Below are 23,283 nucleotides of genomic sequence, written 5' to 3' on the forward strand. Positions count from 1 at the left end.
TGATATCAAGTATAAATGTGTTTGTGGAATCAACAGAACAGGGTACTGAGAATCTTCAGCTTCCTGCAATACCTGGGATTTGCAGTGGCTGTTGGGATGGCCACTAAACAATATGGTAACTTTGAGCAATGAAGAAAAACCTGCTTCTCATGCCGCCAGGTAAGAAGCAGCTCCACTCTGGGGCAGTGGCTCAGTGAGCCCAGCCTGGGCAGTTTCACGGCCCTACTTAGCCCCCACAGTGAAATGCTCTCATGCAGTAAACGGCATGTGCCACTCTCTGCAGCAGCCCTGGTTGCAGCGAATAAGAGCTGGAGACATCTGTATATTCACTCACCAGGCTGTGTTCCATCCCACTCCAAATCCCATCCATCCTATGGAACTTCCTCTGTGCAGTTCACATCTGGGTCATTCTAACACTGTCACAATGATTGTAGGTCTCTCTTTTAGCTGTGGATGAAATGCACATGAGCTTACCCAAGATGAAGAAGGACATCTACTGGGACGATTCTGCTGCTCGGCCACCGTATACACTGGCAGCTGCTGACTACTGCATACCCTCATTTCTGGGGTCAACAGTTGAAATGGGGTAAGTGCATTTTTTTAAAAATCATCAATATTTAGAAAATAAGTAAGTCTGATCTTTTTTTTACTCTGTTCTTGAAGTTACTTTCATTACAGCTTTTAATTATTAATATCTTATAATTTCATATGTAATTAACATGCGCAAAGGAGTTAGAGAGTAAAGAGATGTAGTTTCTGGTTTAAATATGGTGTGTGTGGGGGGCATGCAAGCAAGCATGTTTGTTTTGGGGTAATTCTCATTTTACATTGCTTTTATACCACAGCAAACTTTTCCAATAGTTGTGAAACTATTCTCTTTTTTTCTTGCAATTTGTAGAGTAGTTTAATTATTTAATTATGTAGTCATTTATTATTTAATTAATACACTTAATTAAGTGTATTTTTTAATTTATTGATTTTTAAAAGAGAGAAAGGGGGAGAGAGAGAGAGAGGGAGAAACATTGATTTGTTGTTCCACTTATTTAGGCATTCATTGGTTGATTCTGGTATGTGCCCTGACTGGGGATCGAACCTGAAACCTTGGCTTAGAGGGATGCTGCTCTAACTAACTGAGCTTCCTGGCCAGTGTTAAATGTATTTTTTAACAAGTATTTATAGAGCATGTACCATGTGCAGGCATGGTATTAGACTACTTGGAGGCAAGAGAATCTTAAGGAATGAGATGAGTTTTACCAAGTTTTCCCTAAGATTATAATTCAGTCCAACTGTGTTTAGTGTACAAGTCAATCTCTGCTCTATGGTTTTAACATAACAGTCTGTCCCTGTGCACAACAAGCTTTAAATAAATGAGCCAAGGCCTGAAGTAAATCATGCACAGTTCTTGAATAATTTTATTAAATCTGATAATGTATTTGACTTTGGAGAAATGTGTGAATATGGGGGGAAGTTGAAGTATATTTGCTGAAGGCAGATGCCACAGTTTCCAAGTAGCTTAAAAAGAATATGGGCAAATTTAGAAAAGTAAGAACGAACCTCCCAAAAATTACAGAAAAAGAAAAAACTTGTGGAATTTTTCTTATAACTTTTGGAAAAACTGTGGCTTGTTTCCTGAGGCCAGCTCTGAGCAGATTCGTGAAGCAAGTTTGTAACTCTGTGGCAATCTGAATTGCCATGTGTGACCCTTCTTCCCCCTCCCACCCCCCACAGTTTTCAGCCCTCCTCTTCCCCTATTGCTTAAAAAAAATCAACTGAGTACATTTTCAAGATCCTGTTGGCTTTACTCAAGGATTCATGAGTCAGGCAGCACCCAATCTAGCAGACAGACAGGAGCTCCGAGGAGGAACAAGGGAGCGATGCCAGGCAAATAAGCATGTTGGTTATTGCGAGGTTCCTTTTCTTAGGGATGGCAGGGTCCTGTCAGGCAGAGACCCAGCTGGGGCTGATCAGCTGATTCCTGATGGACTGGCTTAAGATTGCATTTCTGAGAAAGCAGACACTGTAGTTACATCTCCTTGTAGTGACCTGGGGCCTAGCAAAGGGTCTTCATTTGGGGCTTGTTGTGTTGTTTAACACTCCTATCAGGATATATAGCTTCAATCCTATTTCCACAAGGCTTTACTCTTAGCCAAATGTCTCCTAATCCTCATAAATAGTGATCTGTAGTGTTCATCCTCCAAAGGAGCCTCTGAGGCTGAAAGCCCTTCAAGACCCAAAGAAAAGGAGGACGAAGTAGCACTTCAGGAGCTGTGGTTTATATTAAGACAATTAAGGAGCCAGGAGATTGGCCCTGTCCTCAAGAACACCTTGAGAAGGTCACCTGATCCAGGCCAGACTTGCTTCCACTTCTAGAGAGACTGCTGAGCCAGGACTCCTGTCCAGGGCTTCTTCCAGCCAGGGAGCTCATACCCACCTCAGCCGATGGCTCAGTCTCCGTCAATAGTCACTGCCTGTTGTTTGTGCTACTCAGCAATTTTTAATGCATTCTGCAGTGGCAGTTTCATGGATGTCTGGCAACCTTTGTGATTTTGAAAATTAATAGATGCTTTTCTGTGAGTTTGGTTTTAGATAATTAAATATGCTTTAACCTCTCCATCCATTCCCATCATTGATTAATGCAAAGTATTTGAAGATCTAACTTGGAAAAGTAGAGAGCCCAGCCCCCCGTGATGGGGCCAGGAAATTAGTATGATGACTCTATCTGGTCTCCAAGTGCTACTGTCCACTTAGTTGTTTTTGCGTGCTGGTTAAAATGATTTTTTTTGTCTCAAGATTTTTATGTTGATCCACATATTCATCCTAATCATCATAATTTTACAATCCTATTAAGTATTCACATTCTTTAGCAAGTATTAAAATAAGCACTTCTCCTATTTCTAAATATCAAAACATAGAATTAAGGCTTTACAAGACCTCAGAGAAAATACCTACCCCAAAAGATTATTGGGAAAATTAAACAGGATTATAAACATAAAAACACTCCAGATATAACTATAGAGCATTATTATTATCCACTACTACAGGTCTCTTAATTGTGGATATCAAACTCAGGTACAGAAAGATTAAACAAAGTTAAGCTGTTTTTCAAATTAAATTCTAATCCTGGAAATTTGGGACAGAAAATGAATGCTTGAGAGAAAATCAGGAGATACAGTGTTGAAGAATGCAGTGAGAAGCTATCAGACGTCGGAGAGACCCTTCTAATTAAGATGGCCTATTTACTAGCATGACAGGGACGGGCACCAGCAAGGCCAGAGCCTATTAAGGGAGGTTTTCATGAGACATTTGAATGAACTCCACAAGGACCAAGTGATCAAAGAAACCACTAGGCAAAAGCTCACTTGACTTAGAATTTCTGTGTGAATGAGGACCATTGAAGGGCAGCCTCACAGTCCAGGAAAGATCCCGCAGGAATACAGGCATTTGGAAGGCAGTGTTCACAGGCATATGCCCTCTTTGATCCATTAGTGTCTCTCAGGTCGGCTTTTCTCTCCACTGGCTCAGCTTTCAGGCAGTTGTCCCCTCTTGATGGTGAAATGACATGATGGCAGCCGGCAGCTCCAGGAATACACCTATCTTCTTAGCAAATCCTATGGAAAGAGCACATCTCTTTCCAATTCTTAAAACTGAAGTACTGGATTTGCTGTGATTGGCTGGGCTTGGCTAACATGCTCGTTTCTGAACCATTCGCTATGGGAAGGGAGATGCAGTATTCTGATTAGCCAAGGCTGCTTTAGCTGTCCATGTTTGGACCAAGGGGTGTGGTCAGCCCCAACCAACCATACGGAATGGGTGATGTCTTAAGAAAAATCAGGGTGATATTACCAGGAAAGGAGTGAATGGCTGGCCAGGCTGGCAAAACAATAGATGTCCTCTAAAATCATAAAAGATAATTCCCTGAGCATTGAATTGTCCACTCGCCAAATACAAGGTCAATATCAAGTGATCCATCTGACCAAGGCTCAGGTGAAAGCGAAGGTAAAAATAAGGATTAACGTAGCACAGGTGGTTTTGCCGATGATGACTGAGCCACTGAGCTCTTCATGTCAAGGTGAAGACCAGGTGTCAACATCATATGGATGCACACATTTCAGAAAAGTGTTTTCTGTGTGATAAATATATAATATCCTTTCCTGAGGAAGGTTTTTGTTTGTTTGTTTGTTTTCTTATTCTATTTAAGGTGTACATTCCCAGCATATTTAATTCAGAAATCAAATTTCCCTTATCTTTTCATATCAACATTTTAGGTTTATGACTACAATTCCCATGACCCAGAAATTCTAAAATCGAGCCGATGCCCTTCAGTAACTGAGCAAAAGCGCCGCTCAAGGGCAGCCCGAGAAGTCAGTCTGCCTCGTTCCCCTGCCAGTCAGCGCACTGTCGTTCCCACATAAAAGGGAACTCCTTGGAGGCAGTTTTTTGTTCTCTCTGTTCAGGAATGTGTCCAAAAAATTACCCTATTTTCTACAGATGTACCAAATATACATTACTGAAATCAGTTTTTCCCTTTTGCATCTCAAGTACAGATTTAACACATCATGTTTTCCCTTTTGTCTTCACATATGGAATGTGCTCATTCATTTGTCAAAGTAAAACATTTTTAAGCCCTATAATATGGTAGGTTCTAGGCCAGATGCTCGAGATAGGCAAAAAATAAAACTGCCTCTAAACTCTTAACAAGGAGACAAGTTATAATGTGGGAAATGAGAAATGCTCAGAGTCTTAGGGAGCACAGTGAAGATACATTTCACCCAGCTTCGTGACTCAGAGAAGGCTTCTTGGAATTGAGGGGGTCTAACATGCATCTATAAGAATTAAGAGCTGGTTAAGGAGTGTGGGGATTTAGCCAAGGGCACATTCCAGACCAATGTGAGCCAAGACAGAAAGGAATGATAATGTTTTTAGAGCAGCATTTTTAAAATTTCAACTTTATTGAAGTATTATTGACAAATAACCTGTAAGATATTTAAACTATGCCTTCTGGTGGTTTAATATTCACATACATTGTGAAAGGGTTCCCCCACCTAGTTAATTATCAGTCTATCACCTCATATAGTTACCTTTTCTTAGAGGAGGGTGAGAATATTTAAATTGTCTCATAGCAAAGTTCAGTTATACAACACAGTGTTATCAGTGATAGTCACCATGGTTTTCATTAGATCCTCAGGCCTTATTCATCTCCCGCCTGAAAGTCTGTATCCTTGTACCAGTGTCTCCCCATCCCCTACCCACAGCCCAGGCCCTGGCAGCCACTTTTCTGCTCTTGGTCTCTATTAGAGTAACAATTTGATATGCAAAGCAGAAGAGCCAAGACATGAATCCAGAGAGGGAGGTAAGGGCTGATTACAGAAAGTAATAGTTTACGCAGACTATTAAACTAATGAGTTTAATAGTCTGCGTAAAGAGCTTCAGCCTTTCTCCAAAGCTATGAAATGACACAGTCACGTTTGTGTTTTAGATAGGCTAGCCTAGCAGCTGGGTAAAGATGGATGGCTAGGAATGAGACTCCAGCCAGAGAGACCCATTAGCAGGCTGTGAGCATAGTTTAAACAAGAGAAGGGAAGGGCCTGAACTAGGTTGGCATTAGAAGGGATGTAGACAGTGGAGAAAGCATAAGGGGCAGATTCAAGGAAGGAGGAGTTAAGAACAACTGTGTGATTGGTAATGGGCAAAGGACAATAGAGAGAAGAAAAGGAGGAGCTACTCAAGGGAAAAGATGATGACCTCCTCTATGCTTGTTTTGAATTCGAGGCATTTCTGGGCAACTCACAGATGACCAGCAGGAGATGCATTTCACTGTTATCAGTACATGGGTTTTTGTTAGAGCCCTAAAGTGGGTGGGAGCACCCAGGTCCAGTGTCAAGTACAAAATGCCACTTAAATGGTCAACAGCGGAAAAGGAGTCCTTTAAAGAGTCAGTGTAGAAGTAGTCAGTACGGGCGCAGGAGATGAACCCAGAGAATCCCTTGCTGTAGAGGGCAAGGGTACAAAGTTTCAATGCAAAGCCTGAAAAACATCATAGGAGTTTAAATTTTAAGGTCATGAGAAACAAGTGAGAGGATTGGGCAGAAGTTAAATTGCAGTAAATTGAGGTGTGATTGGCAGGTAAGGATTTCAAGACCTCCAGCGGAAACTAGTTTTTAAATACACTCTTATCGTGGAAAAGTTCAAACATATATAAAAGTAGAGAACAAGTCATAATAAACTTCCATGGGCCCACCTTCAATTATCAAATTATGGCCAACCTTGGTTTATCCATAATCCCACCCACCTCTACCCTCCCTGCGTCCGGATCATTGTGAAGCAAATGTAACCACAATTCCATTCACTAAGACACAAAAATAAACAAAGTTTTATCCTCACAATAATTCCTTTATTAATTAAAAATCTATGGACTACTCTTTTTTTTTTTTTTGAGAAATCTGAATTAGGGGAAGAGTCAGACTAGACAATGTCCAGTAAGAGACATGGAGTCGAGGGTAATGGCATATTTCTTTAATAACATTTAAGGATGGCAGCACCTTAAGCATTTTTAAAAGGGAAGGAGAAGCTGCCCTCCTCCCCACTGCCACCATTCTGAAGAAGTTCTCTAACCATCTCTGCTGAAGTTAGCTTTGTGTCCTGGTCTTGTTTGGACAGATCCATGAAGACTCCTTATGGCCTTTACTGCAGAACTGTCTGCTGGATGGCTCAGCATACCTTTCATCAGGGAACAATTTAGCTCAGACTTCAGTAGGGAACAGAAAGCTTTGCCTCTTCTGGGCAACTCTTACACTATTTATCTTATAGACTGTGAGTTTTATCATTGATGATGGTCTCCTCTTCATGTGGCTGCCAAACGCTGAAAATCAAATTTGTAGCCCCCTGTAGTACATCTGTGGGGCTTTGGAGTGTGTATTGCTAGGTCTCACCTCATCATTATTGTTTTTTTCTAGCTCTCCTAGAGTAGCCTAAGTGTATGTACTATTGCATTGTATGCACTTTTATAAGCCACCTCAAACCCTTTATGAGATGAAGCAAGATATAATAAAGAAACAAAATGATAAATCTTCTTGCTCTGGCAAAGGAAGGAAGAAGGGCAGGCTGAGCACAAGGAGCCCTCTGGAGGATAAGGAAGACCCGGGAGCTGGGGGGTTGACAGAGCAAGGTCCTAGAGAAAACACGGGGAGGACAAGGGCCAGGGCTGGTTGCCTGGAGGGACCTCAGCGCCTGGGCTGGAGGGAGGGACTGAGGGTCGGGGGAGGGGCAGTGGGGAGGTGGGGTGTGTACAGCTAGTGACACGGGACTCCAAGTTCTTGCCACACCCTCTCATCATTGTGTCTTAACCCAAAGGAAGCTTCAGCGAGGCCCATCTTCCTATGTCCAATCTGGGACCAAAAAGCCTCTGTTTTGAAATTATATTTTGTAATTTTTACACTAAATGCTGAATTTCTATCTCCCAGTCTTTGTAGAGGGCATGGTAATAGTCAACTTCAGAATGTCCATTCTGAATGAAAAGAGGCCAATTGAAAATCTGAACCAAACACCCAAAATAGAAATTTCTATTTACAAAAATATTTATCTTAATAAATACACCTGTCTTGAGCATTTAATAAATAGCATTGATTATCGTGTGGCCAGCACTGTCTGCCTAATAAACTGTTCTATGAATTAACTGAGCAATGAAAAAGATTTTTCCTATTTGAACCCTTTTCCAGCACACAGCTGAGATGATTTTGTTTTAATTTGATTAGTATGCTCTTTTGTCATAATGTGAGACACTGTCTGATCTGCTGTTTTAATTAAGGTATCTTTTCATTAGTTTAACCATGGAGACACTATTAACCAAGATTTAAAAAACTGCCTAAAAAAAAATCAGAAGAATTATCCCTAGGATGCTCACCAAGAAAACACACCCAAACTCTGGAATAAAAATGGATCTTCTTTGGGCAAAAGTAAAACTATGCTTGATAAACCTCACTTCACCAAAACAGACTTAGGATGTTTAAGCTCAAGCCAGCGATGCTGAAAATAAATTTCTGTTTAAAACAAAACACAAAAAGTAAGGTCCATGCCTAACCTGCCACACGCAGCTCGTTTGAGGTAGAATCCTTGTCTTCACATTATACCATCACGAGTTGCTCCAAAATTCTGATAATTTTTTTAAATACTTGGAATTATCCATGAATTTGTTTCTGAGGAGTGGAATACATGGAAATTAAAGACCTGAAGTCTCACAACTCCCTTTAATCCTGCCTTGAAAATCAGAACGGCCAACAGTAAAGAAGCAATAATCCCTTAAAGGCATTGGAAAACTCTAACAAAAATATATATCCAGAGCAATTCTTCAGAATTCTGGAGAGTTACGAAACAGATCACACAAGCATGTCACAAGGGTATGAGGACGTGTGCTTGGGCTGTGCTCTTTCAAAGCGTCCTAATCCAAAAGGACGCGCTCAGCCCAAGAACCTCCAACTGCTGACTGGAGTCCTGTTTAAAGAACGCTGTTTCGGCGGGTTTTCTGCCTGGGTTCAGACAGGCCAGAATTTCCTTGTTCTTACAGTGAGTGTAAGGAATGTGTCCATGAAGTCAATTAAGGACCCACTTAGTAAAGAGGAGAAATATTCAAAAATTTAGTAAGAGTTCCTCCTATTTAAGAGTTGTGGAATTTATTTAAGATTTATATAAAACTATAACCACCTACCCAGAAATAATGACTTTTACTTATCTATCTTCATTCCAAAAGTTCTAAGAATATATAACAACAATACAACTACTTTTTTGCAATTATACAAATATGTATTTAATGTACATGAACATTTAGAATTATATAGTAGATCAGAAGTATTCTTAGTGATATTAGTTCAAATATACTAAAATATGTATTTTAGTGAGGAAAGACTTTATTACAGTGTGGGTAAATATACTTCTAGATGGATGTTTTATTCAGTAATCCTTTCTTAGCCAACTATATGCAAATATTTTCACTTTAAAAGGAAAGATATAACAATGCATGCATGTGCCATAAACAACCAAAAATATCTTGAATTCTGAATCACCCACTTGAGCAAAAATGTATTCTTGGAACATCGATTTTCACTTAATGTACCGGAAAGGAAGGAGAGATGGAACCTCCCCGGGGAGATGAATGTGCATTAAGTTAATGACTTTAGAACTTAGCCCGGGGTTCTCTCATACACCGGCATGGGGTGACCATCGGTACTCTAACCTTCTGAAAGTTACGAAAGGAATAGATGGCTTAATTTCTTTTCTAACAGAACTATAGAATACAACAGTACTAAAAGGTGGGGGACAGTAAGTGAACCCCTACTTTGAGCCACAATTTCTCTTTGCATCAGCCAGTGGAGGCCATAACCAGAGTGGTAACATGAGGCTGAGTGTGCCTGTTCTTAAACCAGATTTGCCATAAGGCTTGGTCCAAACCAGCAGAGAGGTAACAGACACACAGAGGCAGGGTTGCCAGCTTTGTGTGCCTCTCTGAGCTAAGCACGCCTCCTATGGTCCTCCACCAGCTTGAAAGTGTCCCCAGCAAAGGAGCAGAGAGGAGGACTGGGAGGATGCGCCTTCTGTCCCCTGGATGTTCCTGACAACGCTTGGCCCCACACCTCCCACCCAGCTCAGCCTGAGGGTTACCTTGCCCGGCTTATAAATCCTTGACTACAGCTCTGAGGGTGATTCTGCAGCACAGAAGGTTGAAAGTAACAGCCTTTGCCTCTAATGGGTCCGAACAGGACGCTCTGCCTTGCCTGTGAATAAATGCCCCTCCACACATTGTGCCTTTTTGTCCTGACAGATTCTCGGGCAAATCATTGGCCCCTCCAAGCCTGGCTTGTGTGCACTAGCAATTTGCAAACAATAAATCTGACATGAAAAGGACTCATATAAATATCATTTTCCCAAATTTCTCACTTTGATTCTGTTAAATGCCTTGTTATTATTTGAGTTTAAAATGTCAAAACACTGCTTTCAAAGTGGCACAGAGGGATAAAAAGCAAGCATCATCCAGTTTTATTCCTCGGTCTTTCGAAGCTCTGTATTTACCTCATCACACTGGAGAAGAGGGTCGCTTTGCAAAAAGCTTGTCTGAAAACAAACACATTCACTCTATGAGTGTCGTTGGGGCTCTTTTGGTCTTTCTGTCTTAGACGCACCCCAGGAATTCTGAGCGTGGGCTACCATCTGCCGCCATCCCATCTCCTGCCTCTTCTTTGGTATGGCAACCGGAGGCCAAGAGTATTCTTCCGCACCCCTCACCAGCCCAGGCGTCTTTGCTGGGGTCTTTCATTCAATCACCGCTGCTGCTGCTGGTGCTGCTGCTGCTGCTGCTCTCGGAGATTTATTGTTGGCAAGGAAGACTGTGGGGCTGATAGTTTTGTAGGTACTCAACAGATACTTTGAAAAATTGGGAGGTTGTTTTTTTAATACTTGAAATTCAAGTAAGAACACTGACCCCAATCCAGACAATAATCTGACCTGTAGAAACAATTCACACTTTCCATCCTTCTAGACCAGGAGTGTCAAACTCATTTTCACTGGGGGCCACATCAGCCTTGCGGTTGCCTTCAAAGGGCCGAATGCAGAGCTCCTTGCCCCTAGTTAAGGAGTAGTTACATTTATACAGTCCTAAAATTACATTCGGTCCTTGACAGCCCTGCTCTAGACTAAATGATAACCAACTGCCCTGATGAGCTTAATGCAATTTATTTTGTCTCCTGCACCAACCCTTCCCCTCCCATTCAAAAATAGCCTGATACATGACACAGCTTTCTCACGCTCACTTTTTCTATACTTCTGTATGCACGATTTCTGTTGTGCAATAACTGTGTCTGTACTGCAGGGTATGGCAATGTCTGCAAATGGCACAAAACACAACACTGAGAGGCAAGGTCAGGGCAGCCCCACCACCTGATTGGCCCTATCTTCTTTCCTTCAAATAATCCAGCCTCCCCTCTGTGTATTTCCTCTTCATTCACCCAGTGCCCTAGTCTCACCACTAAATGGCTGTTACAGCATCGCTTCAAATGTGTTAGTTGTCAGGTGGCAGCTCTGAGGTGTAGTAACATGTTTTTAAAGGACACTCTTGCCCTGGCTGGTGTGGCTCAGTGAATTGAGCACCGGCCTGCGAACCAAAGGGTTACCCATGCAATTCCCAGTCAGGGCGCGTGCCTGGCTTGCAGGCCAGGTCCTCAGTACGGGGCATGCGAGAGGCATCACACTTCGATGTTTCCCTCTCTTTCTCCCTCCTTCCCCCTCTCTCTAAAAATAAAGAAATATAATCTTTAAAAAAAATAAAGGGCACTCTTGAAGGAGAAGACAGTGACTTTGAGGCAGACATTGCCATTTCCTCCAATCACATTTGAGAAGTCAGTGGCGATTGAGAAACCACTTCTGAAAGTTTGCCAGTCATTGAAAGAGTTCTTTTTATATCCTTTCTCCTCTTCAAAGCTTTCCCACATATAGATTACACCTTTTGAACTCCCAAACAACCTGTGAGGCAGGTAGAGTAAGGTAAACTTGTCACCAGTTTACCAAGTATGATGCTAAGTCCCAGAGAGGCAAACTGGGTCTCCCAGGGTCACACAGCTAGTTAGTGTCAGCTGAGCAGCAGCCATCCTGGATCCGCAAGCTCCCCCAATAAATGATTTTTCTCTCCACAGAGGCGGTTCTCAGATTCCATCTTCTGGACACTAATGGCTGCGTGGCACTTTCCATGAATGTCCCCGTCTCGAGTTACCTGCCTAGCTCAGTCCAAGTGACTTCCAGAATATAAGACCCAGCTTTTTCAGCTGACCTCTAATATATAGCAATATAAGGAGGGTGCTGATGTTCTATCATATACTATTTCTGCTGTAATTGTTTGGGGGTGTTTTAAGTGGTATTATATTTGGGTCTATGCTAAGAGTGCACTTTAAAAATCAAATAAGGAGAAATAGAAAGTCTAACAGTCCCTAACAGTTAGATTCAAGCCTCCCAAGTGGGAAATGAAAAATCTCTTCAAGTACAGCAGGTCCTTGAATAATACCATCTCATTCAACATAATTTTATTATAATGTTTATGGGATGCTGTAAGAACTTAACTCTTGTGTATATCGATTAGCCATAGTAAAATTGGTTTCCTCATCTGTTATTTCACTTAAAGTTACAAAACCTATTGATGGTGTTAAGAGTGACTTATGTATCCTATTCTGTATACTCTAAGCCTTAAATTATTTTGTTCTTTTTTATGTATTTATTTTTTTAATTTTTTATTGTTTTTCAGTTACAGTTGTCCCCAGTTTTCTCCCATTACTCTCCCCTGCTCTACCCACCCCATTGTCTATCCAATGAGTCCCCTATTCGTGTTCCTTGACTTGACCCTTCCCCTTTTTTCCCTATTATACCCCTACCCCCCTCCCCTCTGGTTACTGCCAGTTTGCTCTTTATTTCCATGTCTCTGGTTCTATTTTGCTTGCTTGTGTGTTTTGTTGATTAGGTTCCACTTATAAGTAAGATCATATGGTATTTGTCCTTCACTGCCTGGCTTACTTCACTTAGCATAATGCTCTCCAGTTCCATCCATGCTGTCACAAAGGGTAGGAGCTCCCTCTTTCTCTCTGCTGCATAGTATTCACTGTGTAAATGTACCACAGTTTTTTGATCCACTCATTTACTGTTGGGCATTTAGGTTGCTTCCAGCACTTGGCTATTGTAAATTGTGCTGCTATGAACATTGGGCTGCATAGGTTCTTTTGAATTGGTGTTTCAGGGCTCTTAGGGCATAATCCCAGCAGTAGGATCGCTGGATCAAAAGGCAGTTCCATTTTTAGTTTTTTGAGGAAATTCCATACCATTTTCCTCAGTGGCTACACCAATCTGCATTCCCACCAACAGTGCACTAGGGTTCCCTTTTCTGCACAACCTCTCCAGCACTTGTTTGTTTGTTGATTTGTTTATGATGGCCATTCTGTATTTTGTTCTTAAACCACAGTTGCTGCTGTCATACTGGGAACCATGACTATGAGACAAAGGGGCTGGACATTGTGTGTTGGCAATGAATCCCTCATGGAAGGTTTCATTTAGAAGAAAGTTCACGAGGTTCATCAGGGGGCAGGGCCACGCTGCTCTTGGGTAGCACAGAGACTGGGGAGGGCTTCCCTCCTCACTTCAGCATGAGTTTCATAAAGCTGCCTCACAGGTCACAGACCACTGAGGGACCTTCTAAAGACCCATCTTCTGACTGGCGGTGTGGAAAGTTCCCAAGTCCTGTTTCTTATTCAAAACATTTCTGTTTGACAATAATTAATCTTGCTTTCCATGTAGCTTTGCCTACTTGGACACTACCACCAGATGACACAAGGCTAGCTGTGCTCTGCTTTCTCAAACACCATCCCGAGCTCTCCACTGTCTCCAGGTTCAAGCCCGAGTCCCTCAACCTGGCCTACGAGACTCTCCCCAGCACAGTCTGAGGCTGCCTTTCTAGCCTTATGCCTGACTCCACCCTGTGTGTTTCACACCGACTCGAGTATTTCCTTTTCCTCACCAACATCCTAAACTCTCCCACTATATTATTCACTCATCACTTCTTTCACCTGAGTACTCTGTCCTTTCTCTGCCTACCTGATTCCCACTCAGTGTGAAAAGTCCCGCTCAAAAACTGTCTTTACTCCAAATTTTCCTACTTATATACAATTGACCCTTGAGCAACACAGGTTTGGATTTCATGGGTCCACTTATATGGGGCTTTCTTTCCAATCAGTACTGTAAATGTATCTTCCTTATGATTTTCTTAGTAACATTATTTTCTCTAGCTTACTTCATTGTGAGAACACAGTATAACATACCAAATATATTTACCTGAGTGTTTGTTACTGGTAAGATTTCTGGTCAATAGCAAGATATTAGTAGTTAAGTTTTTGGAGAGTCAAAAGTTCAGGTGGATTTTCAGTGTCCCTAACCCCCGCGCTGTTCGAGGATCAGGGGCACATGCCTTCACCCTCCTCTTAAATTGTGTTATACTGTACTTAATGCACCAACTCTGTTCATGCTAGATGCTCAGTACCTGTGGCTGGGTAAGTGGATGGATCTCAAGCGTCCACACCACTATCTCACAAGGCAGGAAGGAGCAGTACGGTCTTTTGGTGAATCAGGAGAACATTAGCCAAAGCATTGGCCTTTGTGTGGTCTGCTCCCCCATCTGCTCTGTTCTTCCCATTCCATGACCCAGGGCCTTAATCGTTGGCCTCGGTCCAATGTGCGTAACCACCACACCAGTGCACAGTGAGAAAGTTTGAAAGTTTTTATTTTAGGACTCCTGAAATTTTGAAATAATAAAAATAATAATACGTTTTTTTCTTAGATTTTTTTTTGGTTTATTCTTACACGGTTGTGTGGTTCTGAAGGAGAGAAGGAAAACAAATCCTGAACAAAAAGTCAAGATCCCAAATGGAGGCTAGAGGCCCGCCCACCTCGATTCCCAGGGCGCACCGGCAAGGCAGTCTTAGTGAACAGCTGCACTTGTCGCTCCCGTGTCCTCCCTAACTGCATGGGTTCCCGAGGTGTGACCGCAGAGCCGACCTAATGAAACCCAACCAGCAGGGTCACAGGGCCGCTGGAGCATGAGTCTGCATTTCTCAAGTCAGTGTAACAGAATCTGAGCCACGCACAGCGGACAGGGGCCAGAAGGCTATCTGGTAGCCAAGGGCACGGCCGGGGCTGCGGAGTAACAGCGCCGGGCTGTAATCGGACGCCATCCCAGGACCTTTAGCCAGTTAATCATCTCAATCACCCATCTTTTATTCATAAACGCGGGGAGCGACGTTTTCTTTTCACTGCTCCCTTTGCCCCTTCAGGTTACCCCAACAATATGCTGTCCTTACTTTTTCCTTTGTCACATAAAATGCACCTGGCATGGTTAAAGCATCTCGTCACTGTGGGTGTCAACATGAACCCTGGACCGCGTCCGCCCGATCACCATCACTCCCAGAGCCAACATAGCGCTTGTAGTTTAAGGGCAAAGCTTTGAGTAGTTCTTCAGACCTCATGACGACTGTAAAACCGGAGATGTGAGACAGATAACCAGGTAATCAGAGGCAGGAGTAGGCCTTACTACCCAATAGCCCTTATCGTTATTTCAGTTATCCATTTTATTTCAGCCTTGAAGTTTTAAAACCGTAGAATCTTTTGTGTCTCAAATGTTAAAAATTCTCAGCAATAGCAAGTCCGTCAAACTTAGTCCCTCCGGGAGCCCGCAGTGTGAGGCCACACCACCTCGATGGCTGGACTCTCTCCACAAGGCCCACATTCGTTCCTCAGGCTTCGTGTCACAGTGATTAAAGACGGAGACTTTGGAGTCAGACTTCTGGGAGCGGCCCTCACTAGCTACACAGAATCAGTGATTCTCTCTGGGCCTCAGTTTCCTCATCTGTAACCTGTGAATAGTAATAACAGTACCAACTCACATGATTCGTGTGGTAATTAAATGGGTTAATGTATGGGAGGTCAGCAAAGGTTAGCTCCTATCTGCCCTGTCTTAAATTTAGCCGTGATCCATTGTTTGGGGAACTGTATGGGTCCTGGGAAAATATGACAAGTTCATCTATAATAAGGGAGAAAGAACACAAACTATATCTTCCTTTTTTTTTTTTTTTCTTAATGTTCAAGTCTCTAGATCAGTGATTCTCAAAGAGTGATCTGGGGACCTCTGTAGCTCCCCAGAACCAAGTCCTTAAGGTCAAAACTGTTGTTTTCTTTTACCGAGAAACAACTGATGTGTATCACTGTATAAGTTCACACGGCACGGTGGCTTGATCCACACTGTGAAATGGTTACCACAGGAGTACAGCTGACATCCATCTTCCCATGTAGATGCCACGAAATGAAGGGAAAGAAGAAAATAACGAGGGAAAAATTTTGTCCTTGTGATGAGAGAACTCTTAGGGTTTGCTCTCCTAACAGCTTCCCTGTACCCCCCCAGCAGTGCCCTCTCTGGCAGCATCGTGTTCGTCCCGCCACAACGTCCCTCTGTTTCCACTCTCATCCTGTCATGGATGTGCAGGGGAATTTTCCAGAGGCTGCGATGTCATCACCTAACAGTTAGTGGAATGTGTGCTTGTACCTTCTTGCGTTTTTTAATATTCTCAGCCATCATTTCTAACAGGGTAAACAGCAACAGCTACAGCCCACATAAACAAATTTCTTTGGGGCACTCAATCATGTTTAAGAGTTTAAAGGGATCCTGCAACCAGAAATGCTGGGGGCCTCTGCTAGCCCATTCCCAGTCGAAGTCACCCTCCCTACCCATCTCAAACTCTCCAATGCAAAAATACCAACTTGCGCTTACCTGTGAGACTCTGCCCCCAAAGACAGGCCCCTGAAGCTACCGTTCTGTGTTTCAGGCTGCCTGGGTCCGAATTCCCTGGCGACGAGTGGCTGTGGGACAGTGAGAAGCACGGCCATCGCCACTCCATGATCCGAAGAGTCAAGAGGTTCCTGAGTGCTCACGAGCACCCCTCCAGCCCCAGGAGCAGAAGCTATGGGAGGCAGGCCAGTGACAGCTCCATGTTCTTCCCTCAGAGAGACCTCAGCCCGGCCAAGGATCTGCTGGATGTGCCCTCAAGGAGACCCCACCATGCCTCCAGGAAGCCGTTCTCCCCAGAGGGGAGCCCCAAGCTGTACTCCAGCCTGGGGGAACTGTCCACGATCAGGGAGACCAGCCGGACGAGCACCTTACAGAGCCTGACCCCCCAGTCCAGTGTGAAAGCCTCCCCCACCAAAATGCCACAGGTCCCCGAGGTGATGATCACAGCACCAGGGCCCATGTCAGACGACCAGCACTGGGACTCCACGGCCTCCGTCCAGAGCTTTGGCTTCACCGGGGTTCCACCAAGCAGCACCAGGCAACGGCAGGACCAGGACCCCGTGGGACTGATCCTGTTTCCCTCGGGGGAGGGGACACCCCCTCGAGGCCCCAGTCCCCAGACTGTTTCAGCCCAAGCTGAGAAGAACATTTTCAAGTTTGCCGCTGAGGAAGACCCTTTTGAGAATGACAAGTTCCCGAAAAGGTGGAGCCTCCCGGGGTTCCTGGAGTCCAGCATCACCCCCCTGGCAGGCCAGAGCCTGGAGCCTGCGAACCCTGAGCCGCCTCTTTTACTTGACACAGAAACATCCTCAGAGACCAGTGGCATCACCTTCGTGGCTGGCTCTCAGACCTCTCCTGACATGCTGTATTTAATGGAAAACCTGGACACCAAGGAAACGGATATCATAGAATTTAACCACGAGCAAAGAGAGGAACCTCCCAGAGGAGCGCCAGAAAGGTCTAAGGCCTGGTTCTAGTCTAAATTCCTACTTTCCCGAAAGTTCAACCTTAGTTCCAGAATACACCTGCGGGCTGGTTCATTTTTTAAAAAACAATCACATTGCATAAGCTATTTAAAATTTGAAGGGCATTATAATCCTGACTTTTTCAGCAGTAATAAAATCAAGCTCATTCACATCATTTGCCACGAAGTGGTTTTCATGGGCGCTACAGAGGCCGCAGTGATCTCTTAACCAAATAAGGAATCTTAAATATGTGTATGACTTATAAATTGATAGACTGTTAGCTTTGGAAAGCACCTCATAGGTCATAACGCAATCCCCTAGTTTTGCAAATAGGGAGACAAAGGATTCCCTATTTGTTTCCTTTTTTTTCTTCTTGCCTTCAATTATAAAGACAAGGAGATGGATCATAAAATGCCTCAAAAGCCTCGTTCTAATTATAATATTTTTGTTTGAGGCTTTCTAACCATTTCACTCCCACTTGCTCCACTATTATCATCACTTCCAAACTCTTAAGCTTCATCAGCGTCAGATAGCTTCATCTCTCTCCAATTTCCTTTCCTACTTTCATGGCTTCATTTTTCTCTCTTCCCCTTCAGTCTCCCATCCTTTTCTCCTCCCCTCCTTCCTAGTCTTGCTCCTTCTCTACTGACTAATCTGTCCCACCTTACAAGTTGTAATATTTTCTCTCCCCAACTCTGTTGCTTACGTACTGACATGATTTTCAAAATGTGAGGCATCGGCAAGCCTCCAGCGGAGAAACCCAGCACGTCAGCAAATCCAGCTCGGCACACGTCCAGCCCCACAGCGGGGGCTGTGGGCGCCACCGCTCTCCCACCACACCCTCGGCAGCCACGGCCGTTTCCTTCTGCATCCACTCTAGGTCTGGAACACTGGAGAAAACTGAGGCCAAGCTGGGCATGAAACTTGTGTAATCAAATGCTATGGAACCAAAGAATGACAAAGCTTGAATGTATTTTACTCAAACTCTTAAAGCAAAAATCCCAACCATGCCACAACGTGGGACCAGTGACTGTATCTGCCAGGTTGTCTGGGACGAGATAGGATGTTGGAGCTGGGGGTTTCGGGGGTCCAGGACTGCACCTTGGGGATGGGCATGGACTCACCCCAAGGAGCTCTGGGGGTGGCTGTTTGTTGGGGGCCCCAATTTTGTCTGGAAGGCCATGTCTTATGAGTACTGCTCTCCTCTTCCTGTCATATGATGAAGCTTGACTACATATGGTTTCGGAAATAAAATAACCCTAATAGCTACCACTTATTGAGTGCTCACAGTGTTCCAGGAAGCAGCGCGTCATGTTCACAGAGGACCTCACTAATCCTCACAGGAATCTCACAAATTAATATACTATTGTCTCCATTTTCAAGGTGAAGAAAACAGAGGCTTTGGAGAGGTAAAGTAATTGACTGAAAACAGCCAGGAAGTGGCAGGGCTCACACTCAAACCCAGACTTCTCTGACTCAGGAGTGTGCCCCCTCACTGCGCAGTCTGCAAGGCCCTGAGTCCGCCAGCAGTTAGCCCAGAATTCTGGAGGATGCCCTAGGAGAACCATACCTGAATCTTTCCAGCTTCAGGGGCCTCCCTGCTGAAGTCTGCCTGCATCTTTTGTGCATGCATTCAGGGGGGTATTGCTCCACCTTTGAGCCCTGGCCGTAGTCCTCTATAATTTTCTGAATGAAGAGAGTTGGCAGGGCCCTCCATTCCCCTGCTCAACTCCCCCTGATATGCAGTGTTATAATTCATGCACTTTCACAGGGCATCGCAGCAGCCAAATGGACCACCCCAGCTGCACGACAGCCATGACGTTTCCTTTAACTGGCCTTTCTCCAAGGACTAAAAGGAAATAATATTGGAAGAAATGCCATACATTGGTGGTTTTCTCTGTTGGTCGACAGTGTTACTACCTGGAGAGGCAGTGATATCCCCAAAGCATCCCATATACACTAGGGAACCAGGCCCCAGCATAACACCTCTACAAGGAAGGAACCTAACCTTCTCCCAGCCTCTCTCTTCTCTCGGATGTTTCAGCAGAAGTCCCTCTACTCTCCTCTCTTTGGCTTTATCTACTGCTCAAATGCAAATGTTTCTACTTAGTTGCTTGTGAAATATGATCAATTTTTGGTGCCTAAATCCAAGGTGATACATCATGCACAAATAGAATCATACGTTTTGTGGAGGCCTCAGGGAGTGTGGTTTCTCTTTGCTTTCATCCATCCTTCGTGCACCTTTGTCCAGAGAATTACTGTATTTCTTGGACCCATAAGATGTACTTTTCCCCCCAGATTTGGGAGGAAAATGGGGGTGAGTCTTATAGTCCGAATGTAGCTTACCTGGCTCACTGGGGCTGGGGGGGGGGGGTGGCGGTGGAACAGGCTCACAGGAAGCAGGAGCAGGACCACATTTTTTGCTTCAAAAATTTTTTTCCTATTTTCCTCCTCTAAAACCTAGGTGCATCTTATGATCCAGTGTGTCATATAGTCTGAAAAATACGGTATTTAATTTCCTTGATATTTCATCAAAATCTGTGGTGTCCTCCTCTTTCCTCCTTGCACTTAAAGCTGAACAATGATTCATTCAATGAGCCTTTCACCTAGGTTTCTGATTTTTCCAGTAGAACAAGTGGAGAGTGACATGTAATGACTGTTTAATTGCCATTGACTTGACAAACATTACTGATTACTGTGGTAAATTTATCTGATTTACTAATGACATGTAGTGTCCCTTCATATACTTCTTAATTCTGTTGGGATTCTTTTGAAAATTGCCTTTTCAAGTTCTTTGCCCTTTTACCTGTATTTCTCCTGTTGCTTTTCAGGAGTTCCTTCCAAGTTTTAGAATGATAATAGACCTTTGTTGGTTTTAGACATCACAACAGTCTTTTCCAATCGTTTGTGTGACTGTTAAAACTATCACTGGCATTCTTTGTTGAATAGAAATCCATAATTTTTATATAATCAAGTTCATCAATATTTTTGTTTCATTCTTTTGAAGTTTTGAAAAAAATCCTTCCCCGCCCCTATGTCCCGATTATTCTCCTACCATTTTTTTCTATTATCTTTACAACACTAGGTAGGCATCCACTTTTATTTTTCTCTATAAAGTGAGTGAGTTTCCCCCAATCCTTCCTATTAAAAGACCAGTTATAAGTTCCATGTATTTCTTGCAAATCAGAGACTGGTATGAAATATAATGGAATCAGAGAGAACTAAAAAATAGGGTGGTATGAATGGAAAAAAGAAATCTGAGTCTTAATCTCATAAAACTCTAGCTCCTCCCCACAGAATACAAGATTTCTCCAAATGTATCACCCGCTCTTATCTTCCAACTGGTGATTTTCCCCGCTTTCGGTGTCTGGAGTGGGTAAATTTGTTACATTGCTCTATGCAAAAACCCACTAAAAATAGGCCTGTCTGTGATCAGGCTAAGCCTAGACTGCAAGAGTAATGCCTGATACATAAGGAGCTCTTGCTAAAGAAGAGCCAGTGATGGTGGTACAGGAATAGTTCAGGGTCCTTCAACACTCAAAAGAAGGCCGGATGGACTCCAGACAGGTGGAGTCGGCCATCCAACTATGCTCAGGGCCCTGGGTCAGCAGAGGTGGAGGAGGTATACCAGGAGGCCAGCACTGCTCGTTCCTGCTGCCTGAGATCTGTTCCTGCTGCCTGAGATCCGTCCTGGGCCCCCAGGGCTTTCCCACAGCCGGGGTCTTTACTCTCCTGTCACAGGCTGTGCTCAAAGCTGGGTGGATGTTGGGTGTTTACTGCCATGATTGGGACACTTGCAGGTGGTTTCAGAAGAGAACTGATCTCGTCTTCTCTTTATCCCTCAAGAAATGAAGCTTTCTGAAATTGGAAGCATCCTTGATATTAATAATAGACTCATTATTTATCCACATGGTCATTGGACCCTACAAATTCTAAAGGGAAAAACAATTTTCAAGATTAGAAAACACTTTCAAACAAAAGACCAGATAGATTTTTTTCCCCAGTAAAAATGGATTTTGATTACTTTTGTTACTAAACAATGTGAGGACACAGGCAGGTTCCTGAATGACACAGGCATCTCTCTCGAAGTTTGCTCCTCCTGGCCAGGATTTGGAGGTTCTGTGCCCCCTGCTGCCCTGGCCAGGAAGAAGGTCCAGGGCTGGCTGATGGAGGGCAGGTGAGATAATGCAGTTCTCATGGGGACAGTGCAAGCGGGGCATATACTCTCCCCACCCAGGAGCAGCCTCGCCCCTTCTGCTGGGGTGTAAGCTCTGCTCACTGTCTCATTCCACCCACAGATCCCCAGTGCTGCGGACAGTGTCTGACACATCTCAAATAAAAAAGAAAATTAGGTGAATGAATGCTTGAAAGAAAGAATAAATGAATGGATTAACCACACTAGATCTAGATCCAAAGTTAGGAAACCTAAAATCTCAAGCAAATATGACTACGACCTTAGCTACATGGTCTCAGCCAAGTTATTTGAATGCTCTGGACTTCATCTTGCTCAGCTCCAAAATGGGTGGTTAGACTAAGTGATTAAGTTTCCTTTCAATGCTGTTCCAGTGAATTTCTCAAGATCCGATATATGGGAGGAGAAGGAAGGGCTGGTTTGGATGGACATTGAGAAAATGGACCCAAATGGCAGAAAGAGATAAAAAGAGGAATGAGGTAAGGAAGGGCAGAATTCATGCTGCCTGGGTACTTGGGTGTGCCGAGTGTTTTCATACGTCTCTTTAATGGATCTTCGCAAAGTACTACGGCTCATTGCATGGAAGGAAATAGAGAAGTTAAATAACTTGCTGAAAGTTTCACAACAGTTAGGATTTCAATCTGGGATTTGAACCCAGGTCTCTTCGGTGCATTGCTGATTCTACGATTCCACACTGCATCCAAAAACAATTAACTAGAACAACAGATTAGCAGCTAACTATACAACCACTCAACCAGCTCCACTGACAACCTTGGAAGGTAGTGGGGAACCTTGGGAAGCCAACATGTATTGGACACCTATAATGTGTAAGTGCCACACACACATGTTCACACAAGTCTCATAACTATGCGGTGTCACTATGTCCATTTTACAGATAAGGAAACTGAGGTTCAGGGGAGCGAAATAGTGTGGTCATGTCTCAGAGCTGATAGCCAGCAGAACTGCGACTCAAAATCAGGTCTGCACGTGAACCGTGAGGCAAACACACCATTTTCCTGAAGGACAGCCCAACCCTAGAGCTCCTGTTTCTATAAACGCCTTCCATGCGGCTGCACCTCACCTCATGATCCCTTCCTTCGCCGGGAACAACTTAAACTCTTGGATATAATACAGGGTTGTCCTCTGTCATTAGTCAAAGCCGGTTTGGGTGCCTGAAACAAGCCTGTGGATCTAGGGCAAGAGCATGAATTCCTCCTTCTCTGTGCCTATGGGAGGTGTATCGGTGTATCGGTGCGTCCCCCGACCACCGGAGTCACATTAAATGTGCGTAATATGTATGAATTCAACTATGACCCGGACAAGGGACAGATAAGCACTTATGTACATGTATAAAGAAAAGAGCCTCCTCACTTCCACCCTTCTCCCCAAGGAACACATGCCTAAGAGTGAGTGGGAGGTGGGGGATGTGAATCCCCCTGGAACAGCCTCAGTTCCGATGTGCTGAGAGAGTCTGGTGTGCAGTCTCTGGTGAGAGTCTAGGGTCGTTCCAAGGTAAAACCCTAGAATTTCTCTAACAGATTGGCTCCTAAACACACGATCACCGTTTCAGCTGCAGCTCTACTGAAAAATCTTCACTGATGTTTAGCATCCAGGCTTGTAGACTTCCTGAGAAGCATGCTTTATTAGCACCCTACATGGTACCTTTCTAAGAGATTTTCAGTGGTAATTTTCACTCTACTAATACTCTCATTCTGTGTTGAAGGTAGGGCCCAACCCCTACACAAGGTTACTGACACGTTCATTACCCAGGA

General features: G+C 43.8%; 1 protein-coding gene across 6 annotated transcripts in view; it reads left to right on the top strand.

Annotated features, from left to right (window-relative positions):
- Positions 1-18,755, top strand: part of BEST3 (bestrophin 3) — a 42,434-nt gene extending 23,679 nt beyond the window's left edge. For all 6 annotated transcript variants that reach the window (XM_024576432.3, XM_045184602.2, XM_045184601.2 and 3 more), the window contains 2 exons: positions 435-586; positions 16,392-18,755. In XM_024576432.3, coding sequence (XP_024432200.2) covers positions 435-586; positions 16,392-17,331 — 1,092 coding nt within the window. In that variant the 3' untranslated portion in view covers positions 17,332-18,755. The remainder of the gene's footprint in view (positions 1-434; positions 587-16,391) is intronic.
- Positions 18,756-23,283: the final 4,528 nt, after the last annotated feature.

Source organism: Desmodus rotundus, chromosome 3 (genome assembly GCF_022682495.2).
Source record: "Desmodus rotundus isolate HL8 chromosome 3, HLdesRot8A.1, whole genome shotgun sequence".
Lineage (NCBI taxonomy): Eukaryota > Metazoa > Chordata > Mammalia > Chiroptera > Phyllostomidae > Desmodus > Desmodus rotundus.